The 10,740-nt window shown below is 35.3% G+C and overlaps 2 protein-coding genes across 2 annotated transcripts in view; one reads left to right on the top strand and one right to left on the bottom strand.

The window, feature by feature from the left end:
- Positions 1-6,590, top strand: part of LOC119832436 (coiled-coil domain-containing protein 40) — an 8,237-nt gene extending 1,647 nt beyond the window's left edge. Inside the window, exons 3-19 of the mRNA XM_038356106.1 lie at positions 17-155; positions 231-317; positions 468-600; positions 920-1,077; positions 1,202-1,315; positions 1,437-1,567; positions 1,912-2,054; positions 2,137-2,237; positions 2,310-2,492; positions 2,653-2,898; positions 3,267-3,435; positions 3,985-4,193; positions 4,369-4,488; positions 4,649-4,744; positions 5,120-5,320; positions 5,671-5,829; positions 6,141-6,590. Of these exons, the coding sequence (XP_038212034.1) occupies positions 17-155; positions 231-317; positions 468-600; positions 920-1,077; positions 1,202-1,315; positions 1,437-1,567; positions 1,912-2,054; positions 2,137-2,237; positions 2,310-2,492; positions 2,653-2,898; positions 3,267-3,435; positions 3,985-4,193; positions 4,369-4,488; positions 4,649-4,744; positions 5,120-5,320; positions 5,671-5,829; positions 6,141-6,467 (2,716 nt within the window). The 3' untranslated portion in view covers positions 6,468-6,590. The remainder of the gene's footprint in view (positions 1-16; positions 156-230; positions 318-467; positions 601-919; positions 1,078-1,201; positions 1,316-1,436; positions 1,568-1,911; positions 2,055-2,136; positions 2,238-2,309; positions 2,493-2,652; positions 2,899-3,266; positions 3,436-3,984; positions 4,194-4,368; positions 4,489-4,648; positions 4,745-5,119; positions 5,321-5,670; positions 5,830-6,140) is intronic.
- Positions 6,591-6,685: 95 nt separating this feature from the next.
- On the bottom strand, positions 6,686-10,508 carry LOC119832270 (zinc finger protein OZF-like). Its single transcript, XM_038355930.1, has 7 exons — positions 10,296-10,508; positions 9,865-10,210; positions 9,359-9,619; positions 8,745-8,943; positions 8,164-8,253; positions 7,789-7,935; positions 6,686-7,007 (listed from the first exon to the last, which is right to left on the bottom strand). The coding sequence occupies exons 1-7, from the start codon at positions 10,416-10,418 to the stop codon at positions 6,866-6,868; spliced, it is 1,308 nt and encodes a 435-aa protein (XP_038211858.1). The 5' UTR covers positions 10,419-10,508; the 3' UTR covers positions 6,686-6,865.
- Between the last annotated feature and the right edge of the window lie 232 nt (positions 10,509-10,740).

The following is a 10,740-nucleotide window of genomic DNA, read 5'->3' as shown; positions in this document are numbered from 1 at the left end:
TATAAATCGTTAACAGATGGCGCAACAAGCGTCCGATGGGTGCGATGCCAGCTGTTCTCGAGTCTTCGCATCCCTTGATGCAGCGCTTCCAACAAACCCTCAAGCAATTCTTGGAAAAAGAGAATGCTATTGCCGAGGAAGAGATTTTGAATTTGGTATTGTTTTCTCATTAAGCATGTTTTTGAATGATATACCGTATCATGTAAATATTTCATAAAATTTAATTGTAGCGCGATGAGCTGAGACTGAGCAAGCAGGGATATGAAAGAGATTTGGAAGCTATTTATAGAAGTGACCATGATACCAATGCGCAGAGGGTACGTATTTTTTCTAAATATGGTCTAGAACCTACCATATAGAGTAAATTTTATGATGGTTGAAAATATAGGGGTGTATGGTGAATATTTAAAAAATGTGGTTCGAATGTGATATTGGGAACACTATTTATTACTGCTATATTGATACAGATTTTGATTGGAGAATACGAAACGACATTAGCCAAGAGCACCTCGGAGAGACAAGCGGCGGAGCAGCGCGCGCGGGACGCCAACGAGCAGTATCAGAGGGCCAAGGAAAAACTCGATCAAATGATTATGACTGGTATAATTGGTTTTTGATCTGAAAACCTGATTTAAAATTTAACTTGAGAATATATTGAATCTTTATTTTATCTAGATGTTATATGTCGAATCTGTTGTCTGTAAAATCCAATCATGGAGATATTATATACTTGAATATACATAGTTGTATCATATGTTGTATTACTTATTTCTTATTTCTTTGTTAAGTCTTTATTCACTATCTGAGTAAATAGACAAATGAGCAGGAGGTCGCGGGTACATTAAATTAGTGGATCGTATCAATGCGCGTTAATTTATTACATTCAACATGTTCTAAAAAAGTGTATACTCACTGTCAGAGCGTGAGGCCACAGAAGAATTGGAGGCGCTAACAAGCCTGTGCCGCCAGCTGGAGGCGTGGCGCGAGGAAACCGAGTCCGACCTGACCGTGAGCCAACGCATGTCGGACAAGATGCGAGCCGAAAAGCGGGCGCTCGCTGATGAGAAGCGGCAACTGGTACTATATGATGGAGCCTCTATCATATGCTAAAATTGGTTTTTAGAGTTTGAAAAAAATATAAAAGGAATATGTATATTTTTGCTTCGTTTAATGTTTTAATTACAGAAGATTTAATTTACAGGACATGATTATATACGGCTTGAGTAATGAAGTATGGAAATTAGAGTCGAAGTTGGAAATGTTTCAAAAGCAGCTCGAGGTGAAAAACAATGAAATGGAAAAAGTTAACGATAAGGTATATTTTTACAGTGTGTATTTATGAAAACTCGTATTTCGCCTGTATCCCTTTGTAAAAAAAATGTCATGTTGTATTAAATGGGATTAGATAATAAAATAATCATATTTATATTGAAAAGGTGACAGCATACGCAGCAGAGCTGGAAGATTTGGAGTTGGACAAGAAACGCCTTGTGAGCTTGTGGAATTCAGTGCTGATTAACATTCAACAGAGAGACAAGGTTTATGACTCCGTAAGAGATGACTATAGGTTGGTAACAATTATTTTCTACGAAAAAGGTCATCAGAGTCCCCGTAGAGGAGGTTGGTACTCCAGATTTTAAAATGCGATCGAATTTCTGTCAAACATAAAAATAATCCATTCCAAACGATTGAAAACCCACGGAGTAGTCAGGTAAAAAATTCTTAGTTTTTAAAACGTCGGTTAAAACAAATTTCTTAGATGGTACTAAATTTTAATTAAAAGTGATTTGCGTTATAAGACGTATGTTGTCTTTGTTATATATAATTTAAACAAAATAGAATGCCCATAATTTATATAGTGAAACGCAAAACATTAACTATAACACATTGCAAATGTACGTATAATTTTAGGGTCCTTCAAGAAAATTACCGCACGCTGTTAAACAATTTAGAGATAACCAAGAAAGTCACGATGGAAGAAATGAACAAAGGGAAGGAGCTTGCAATGAATAAGGATAAGCTGGAATATGATATTATGGGCGCCAAAAAACTTTGTGAGCAATTTAATATATTACTTATTTGATAATTATTTACCGCATCTATTTATTTCAAATCATAATTACGATACTCTTTCAGACGAAACAGAAGAGTCGAGAAGGGTTAACTTAGAGGCGCAAATTGCACAACTTACTGAGTCGATTGAGATGACGCAACGCGATCAGGATATGATAAATTCCGTATGAATGTCCCTAGCTGTATTCGAAATATTTTTGTAGGTGAAAAAAAATTTAATCCAATTGAAATTTCAGGAGAACCAAACAATGAGAAACATTTTGAAAAGCACGGAGAAAGAGTACGACCATCGTATTGAACAAAAGTTGAAATTAGAGAATGAAATACTGACTAATCTTCAAGAGTGTCTCTTGAACGACAAAGCTGTAGAATCTATGGCCAATGGTATCAAGAAGATGAGGGAAATGTCTCGAAAACAGGTTAATAGTTCTTAGGCTATAGCTATTATATTAGGTTGAAGTACTTTTGACAATATTCAATATTCTTTAAATAAATCAACCGGTAAATTTTCATAAACTGTTGATGAGTTGAAGTAATTATAATTTACATATATACAAGCTCATTTTTCCATATTTTTAGGAGATAACCTTAATGGCGATGGAAAATAATCACGCAAAGATGATGCTCGATATTGAAGTGAATAGAAACAGACAAGCTAAGAACAAGATAATCCTTGATGAAACGTTAGCGAAAGTGAGAGAGAGGGAGAAAGAGATTGAACGACTGCAAGAGAAATATGATCAGAAATCACTGGTCATTTTGAGGAAGCAGCGGGAACTTGATATAATTATGAAGAAGTATACTGCTCTCAAGGAAGTGTTTGATGTAAGTTTTTTAAATTTTATTGATAATTTCTTAGGTTGGTTCCCTACCTACTACATGTATTATAGCGATTGTGTTATGGGTTTCGCTTGTAAAGATTAAATAACTGTGCTGTACAACCGAACAAATTAAGTACAGATAATTGAAATACGCTAATTCTTATAATTATTAAGAAGGCATTAATTTTTTTGTTAGTTCTCATACCTTACTTGATGATTGACCTTGTGGCAATTATTACGTATATTAAAACCATGCTCGAATATCACTTTAAGTCACTCCAAGAGTTTTACATCGGAGAATAATTTCGCTTCTATCGACTATATTTTTAGTTATTAAAGATTTTACCATTAATCAATAATTTTTGAAATTAGTTAAAGTCCCCACAAGAGCGTCGCATTGAAGAGTTGGAGCAGCAGATAAAGTCGTTGCGAGAGCGCACCGAGAGCATGCAGCACGAGTGGCTGCGGCTGCAGGGGCACGTGGTCAAGCTCACTTCGCAGCATCACAAGATCATCTTTGATGTCAATCTTATTAACAAACGTTAGTATAGATTGTACTTCTAGAATAATACTATGTTATTTGTGATTGTACTAAGTAATAAATGCGCATTTTTGACACATAAGATATCTTCATACAAGAATGTCCAGTTATTATTGCTTATAATATCTGGGCGAATCATAATAATTTTTTTTTTCAATTTGTCTCCATTTGGGTTAGGATGGATGACCTTCAAAATATTTAAAGCATACAAAAAGTTGTCTACCCGGGTGTATCTGCGGCAACCGAGTGATAAAAATATAAGAACGTGTTTTTTTTTCGGATTTTAGACGTTAACACATTATCATTATCTCAAAATGGTCAACAAATGAGTATAAGTTACGGAGAAAGTTTCTATAACACTGGTTTTCGCCGTTGACGTGAGGACCGTTTACTGTGATTTGCTTTCTTTCTAAAATAAAAATCATCTTATTTCAATTCGGTTTGGTATTTTCTACGCATACTTATCTCAAAAAAGATCCAGTTAGGCGATAGAAAATTCTCCACTCAGTTATCGAACTGGAACATAAAATGCGACCATATTCCGAGCAGAGATCCAAATCTGCGAGCAGAAGACAATGCGCATACAGGCGGAGTGCGAGCGCGTGGACGGGGAGCGCGCGCGCGTGGAGCGCACGCTGCGCGAGCTGCGCGGCCGCCTCGAGGTGCTCGAGCGCACGCGCAAGGACTCCACGGAGCGCAACCAGTACGCGCACAAGACGAACGTCGCTATCACACACGAGTATGCCGCTAACTTGAAGGTGAGTGGGAGCAAGTAGGATACGATGACCAATTTAATTTTATGCTTTCATTTACAGTGTCTTATTTTATCAGGCTAGAAAGTTTGTCTCAGTGTAATCTATAAATAGAACCTCTACTCATAGAGAATATATTTTAAAGTGTTTGTTATATAAACACAGTTTCTGTTTTGTTAAGGATGCTGAAACTGACATAATTCAACTGGAGGAAGACATAGAAGCCATGGAGAAAGAGAAAATCAATCTCACTCAAGAACTTGATCGTGTTCAAAGAGAAGCTCTTATATGGCAAAGAAAGGTACTAGTTCGTACGTAATCAACACACAAGAAAATACTAAGGTACTAGCTATAAAAAATAAAAAATCGTCAAAAATGCTAATATACGATCTAATTTCTACATTAGGTAACATTGAAATTTAGAAGTCTGGAAATAATATAAAATAATGTAAATGTTTCAGGGTATTCTAGCTGTCGATCTTAAACGGAACATTCAGAACGCTAAATCAGCTGCCGGAGAGATTGGACAGATGAGAGCAGAGATACACCGCATGGAAGTGAGTATAGTAGATATAAAAAATGATTGGAAGAGTAATTACGAATTAGAAGTAAAAAAAGTTTCGAATTTCAATGCGCTGTTTCTGCTCATCTGTTGTTTCCATGCGATTGCCCTATGCATTTATTCACTATATTCAGCATACATCAGATAAGTACAAATTATTTAATATAACTGGCTACTTATTAATGCACTGTCAACCTCTTATTTTAAGAACGTATCGAACGTAAGAAGATAAGTATCATTTCTTATATGAATATGCATTACTATGTATTCTTTTAACACATTTTTCATTTTAATCCGTTACGTTATGTTAAATTCTGAGCCCACCTACTCCTCCCTCCCTCCCTAAAACTCTAATTTGTTCATTTGTCAGGTACGCCGCGAACAACTACGTAAGACAAGCGAGAAGCTGGCAGAGGACCTAGCGCTGTACGTGACGCGGCGCGAGACGGTGATGGAGAAGAGCCGCGCGGCTGCCGCCGTGGAGCGCGCGCACGGCGCGGGGCACACCTCGCAGGCGGCCTACCACCACCGCTTGCGCCTGGTGCGCGCGGACGTTGCGAGGGTCACTAAGGTTGGTAGTCACTTTGTTTCCCTACCTTATATCTAGGTACATTATATGTCTACACCAATATCAATGTTATTTAGAAATATATACCTTCTAGCTGACTCGAGCAATTTTGTGCATTCTTAAAATTTTATTCAACAGTTTTTCCTGTGCCAATAGGTGCAACGATTTACGTTTTATGTGGTAGAGTTTTTCGATAAATTGACTATCCAAAGTAAAAAAAAAATCAAACTCGTTGACTGTCAAAGCTGTGTTAAAACGATGGAACTGTTCAACTTTCCATTACTGTTTTATGCATATAACATATAAAACATGTATGTATATAGCCCATGTGCATAATATGACGATATTACCAGGATCTATCGGAAACAAGGCAGCGCTACGAGTCGCTGCAGAGCGAGCAGGAGCGGCTGGAGCGCGAGGCGGCGGACACGGGCGCGCTCAACGCGCAGCTGGAGGAGCGCGTAGCCTCGCTCATGCGGGACATACAGGAGGCCGACCAGAATAAACAATGGGTGAGGTTACAGAGAGGTCTATTGTAACCCTGAATCGGACTTTAGAGACTGACTTATCTAGTCTTGAAATCCAAATAGGATCTCAATTCGCCTGTATTTGATCTTTTAGCTTTGTTAATTGATAGCTCCGTGGGTTTTCAACGATTACGATACGTTATTTTTGTATTTACCAGGAAATTTTTATCATGTAATGCTATTTTGGAATTTGGAATGGTACATTCTCTCTCCCATGCACGTTTTTGATTTTGAAAAAAAGCAAATGAGATATTTAATGTACATTTGTAATTAGGCTAATTGTTTATCATTGCTAGCTTCTAGAAAGAGTGGTCCGCAGCCAGCGTTTGGGTACCGAGCTTGCTACGGCTATAAAGCGGCAATCGGTTCGCGTCAGGAAGCCCAGAGCGGTGGTCATCACGGAGTTCAACCAAGGACAGGCTCTCAACGACAAGCTCAAACACATTGTGCACACCTTGGCCAACGAATACCCGTACTTGCGGGACAAACTCGATATGATAGCGAATACTTTGAATATACATTCTCCTAACGAGTCGCCGAGGCTGGTCGAGGATTGCGCTTGTGAAGTAAACGAATTGGAAGCTGGCTTTGAAAACATAGCCGAAAAACCAGATGAGGAGTGATTTAGACTATTTCCTGTATTGTGTGGAGTGCACTGTGTTTTATAAGGCTGTATTTTGACTTGTGTGGTCTTTTGGATTGAACAATTTGTCGATGTTTAGAAGTTAACGTTATTTATTGAAAAATATAACTTGAATAAAAAACATGTTTTTATTTGATTGTCTGTGGTGGTACTCTATAATTTGACCATAATGTTTGAGATGAATTAAATAAAACATGCTTTCCCATAACAGTATATAATGTATTTTCAACATTTCTCAACATAATTCCATACGTAATTAAATGCAAATTTTACCATGATTCCCGTATAAGTTTTCATTAAGTCAATATACTTTAAGTAGAGTTGGCCGCCATTATTTCTCCCTTTTGCTTGTAATATATATATTTTAAATATCTCCTATCACGTGGAAGAAGTAAAATGTCTTTCGTGCGCAGTCTTCTCGTGCCTCAACCGGTGGTCGGAGCGACCGAACCTCACTCCGCAATACTTACACGGGTATTTCTTCTCTTTCGTATGAACTACCATGTGCTTGTAGACATATCTGAAACGGGAATACACATCTCAATTACAGGAAATATTTGTATGTATGTTTGTAATGGTTTCACATAAAAACTATTGATTCGATTTCAAAAATTATTTCACCATTAGAAAGTTAGTTACACCATAGGCCATATATGTATCACGAACGAGGCCAGGGCGGACCGCTAGTATTTTATAAACATAATGAAAGAATTGTTTTAATTGATTATGGTCTGAAATAATTGTGAAGTAGAACATTTATTTGGTTACAATATGAACTAAATTGCAGGCTTAAAATTGTTATTTTATCATGTGATGTAGTAAAGACAAGCAATTGTTTAAAAGACGACCGCCATTACTATGTTATAATTTATTACGTACTAGCGGTTTTCACCGACCTCGCCCGTGGTACATATGTAACCTGTAATAGCACTGAGTGATCACGTACATACTCAAGGGTGAAATAATATTTGAAATCGGTCCAGTAATTCCTGAGATAAGCGCGTTCAAACAAACTATTCAGCTATCGTATCAATTTATTTAATGCATATATCACACGAAGAAAAGAGAAAATACTGTAATCTAATCTCTTATTATTAAATAGCATTAATCTATACTAATATAATAAAGCTTTTTTTTTTTTTTAGAGTTTGTTTGTTTGAACGCACTAATCTCAGGAAATGCTGGTGCGATTTGAAAAATTCTATCAGTGTTAGATAGCCCATTTATTGAAGAAGACTACAGGCCATATACGTACCACGGGCAGCCGGGGCGGACCGCTAGTTAAAATATAAAATACTCACTTAGCACTAGCGAAGGTCATATCACAGTACTTGCAACTAAACTTCTTATCGCCCTCGTGCAAGAGGGCGTGGTTCTTGAGCACGGTGCTGCAGGAGTACCACTTGCCGCAAATCTTGCATTCGTAGGGCTTCTCTTTGGAGTGACTCCTGCACGATAAGAGTTCAGTAAATTACTGTAGAGGCGGAATCTTGCTGAAAAAGTAGTTGCTTTGGGGACGAAATGTTTATGAGTCAAAATCATATTTTTGTAAGCAATCCTTTAAATATCAAGATGATTTGAAAATTAACCATGTTCAGTTTCATTTTCTTATTTCGCGTTATATTATAATATTAATCTAATTAATAAATAACTAATGTAATAATACAGCAACAAACCTCAAATGTATTTGTAATGCATATTTCTTAAAAAAACTTTTAGAACAGAATTGGCATAGATGATGTTTTTCCTTATCATGAACTTGACGCCTGAAAAAAATTATAAAAACATAATCAAGGAGTTGGACAATTTAAATAAATTAACAGTATAATTATAAAAATTTTAATTATAGCAAAGTCCCTTGTCCCCTAGTGGGGTATGGGGCAGATGATGTACATCTGTTTCACAGATCGATTTTCTTTATGGATCAGTAGGTGATCAGCCTTTTGTGTCCTACCAGACCGAGACATTTTTTTTTTTGTGCGTACCCACCGGGAATCGAAGCCAGGACCCTTCGGTTCTACACTCACGCGTTAATCAAGGAGGAAGGTCGAAAATATTATAATTAAAAATTGATTAATTAATTTTAATTTATAATTATAAAACTCAAGTTTGATGATTTGGATATATATACACTAGAACCCTGATAAATACAACATACATTATCAATTCTGATATCATAAATAGAATTGTAAATTAAATAATGCAAAATTTATAAATTTTAATACTACTGATGTATAGGACAGTAAGTTAAACTTACTTATGAACCATCATGAGGCGGCTATTCCGGAATCCCTTATTGCACATATCACACATAAACGGTTTCTCTTTTGTGTGTATGAGCGTGTGCTCCTTCAGTCTGGAGGGCGATATGAAGCGGCGACTACAAATGTTACACTCAAATGGCAAGCTGCTTGTGTCATGCATGTTAAGGGTATGGCTCTTTAGATTTACTACTTCTGGAAGTTTTAATGGTTTTATTTAAATAAAGCAAGATTTTTTGTAAGTTATAATACATATAGGTCATTAGTAATATTAGGTTGATTTATTCTCTTAAAATAGTTTATGTAGCTTCAGAAGGAAGAGAGTAGAAGCAAATGTTGATAGAGATTAACATAAAACATAATGTAACATTTAAAAAATATGATCAAACAAATCTACAAAAACAATAGATGCATACTTAAATGAAAGATGTTATTTAATGACTCAAAAACTACTAGATAGATTAAAATGATCTTAGATTTCTTGATTTATAAACCCAAAAAGAAAAATGAAGTAAAATTCTTCAGTAAATGTAATTTGTCTATGCTAAGTCAGATACTTAGAGTAAAATTATATCTTCTTTATTTATTTTCTGCATAAAATAACACATACTCTTATTACATAAATAACAATGCTCCTTCACACCAAAATGTTTTATTTTAACATGTTTGTAGCGGGCACCATAACTTTTAAATACTTTATCACAGTATTCACATTGGTAATTCTTCTGGGCACACTTTGGTTGATGCAGAGTCATATGAGCCTTGATATTTCTAACAGTTTTTCCACACTCTTCACATATTTGAGCCTCTTTGTTTTTCTTGTCTTTAATTTTCTCCCGCCCTTTTTTATTTTTAGCTTGTATTGTTGGTACTGTTGAAAGATTAAGATAATGAGAAGAATGTGTCATAATTTTAATCGAATAACACTAGATGTTTCTTATGTTAAATATATTCTTATGTTAGAGAGTGTATATAAATATTTATCTTCATTTAAAGAAATTGTTCATTGTGTTCATCCATTTCTTTTAACTGTTTTTGAGATTATTTTATTAAAAATTATGATACAAATATATATATCAGGGAAAATCACTTCACATAGATAAATGTTTTACTTACAATTTTCCTTAACATCTTCAGTCACATAACCATATTTGATATTCTTAATAGTGCTAAGTAGTTCATCATCAGATTTATAATCTCCAGATTCACTTTCTTCTTTCACATCTACTTCGTCTTTTATTTCAATTTGTGAGCCATCGTAAATAAAATTATCATTATAATCGTCGTCACACTGTTTGAAAGGGGTATCGCCTACAAGGCAATTATTTGTCCCAATATAACTGGAATGTGTTTGTAAATATTTGTCGTTTTTAATTGCCTGCTCTTTGAACTTGTATATGTCAACAATCTTTAAAAAACATGTTTCACAAAGCTTTGTACTAATCTTTTGGTCTGGTACTATCTAGAAAAATGTAATAAAAAATAAGTTTATTAATTTAATTCTTATCAAATTGTCAATGTAATTTTTTTTAAGTATGTTTACTTGCCTCAATGTCTACACAAAACTGCATTATTTCAGTATGAGATTTTGATTCTTCTTGTACTCCTTTCGGTAAGTCATAGATATTTTTACTAGTTTCTATGGCAAGACAAGTTCTACAAATATTCATAATGTTAATATTTATTCATTAATGAACTGGAAACAGTCCTTTTCTGTTGTACTTAATTTTATGCTAAACGATGTTGATGTTTACACATTTTCTAGTGAAATTGACGTCGAACTTCAACTTAGGTTTAAAATGACAGTGACTTTTGATAGAGGTGCGTTCATTAGTTATTTATTAAAAATTACTTGACGTAAAAAAGTGACATTAAATGAAAGCTGTTGAATATAACAGTTGAGCATTCGCCATCCGTTGCACCTGTGCAAATGAAGAAAATCATATTAAAAGTGAGTTATGTTAAAGAAGGCGAGACTGCTGTTCTATCTAC

This window comes from Zerene cesonia, chromosome 15 (assembly GCF_012273895.1).
Source record: "Zerene cesonia ecotype Mississippi chromosome 15, Zerene_cesonia_1.1, whole genome shotgun sequence".
NCBI lineage: Eukaryota > Metazoa > Arthropoda > Insecta > Lepidoptera > Pieridae > Zerene > Zerene cesonia.
Note: the sequence above shows the minus strand (reverse complement) of the source record. Positions and strands in the feature narration are given on the sequence as shown.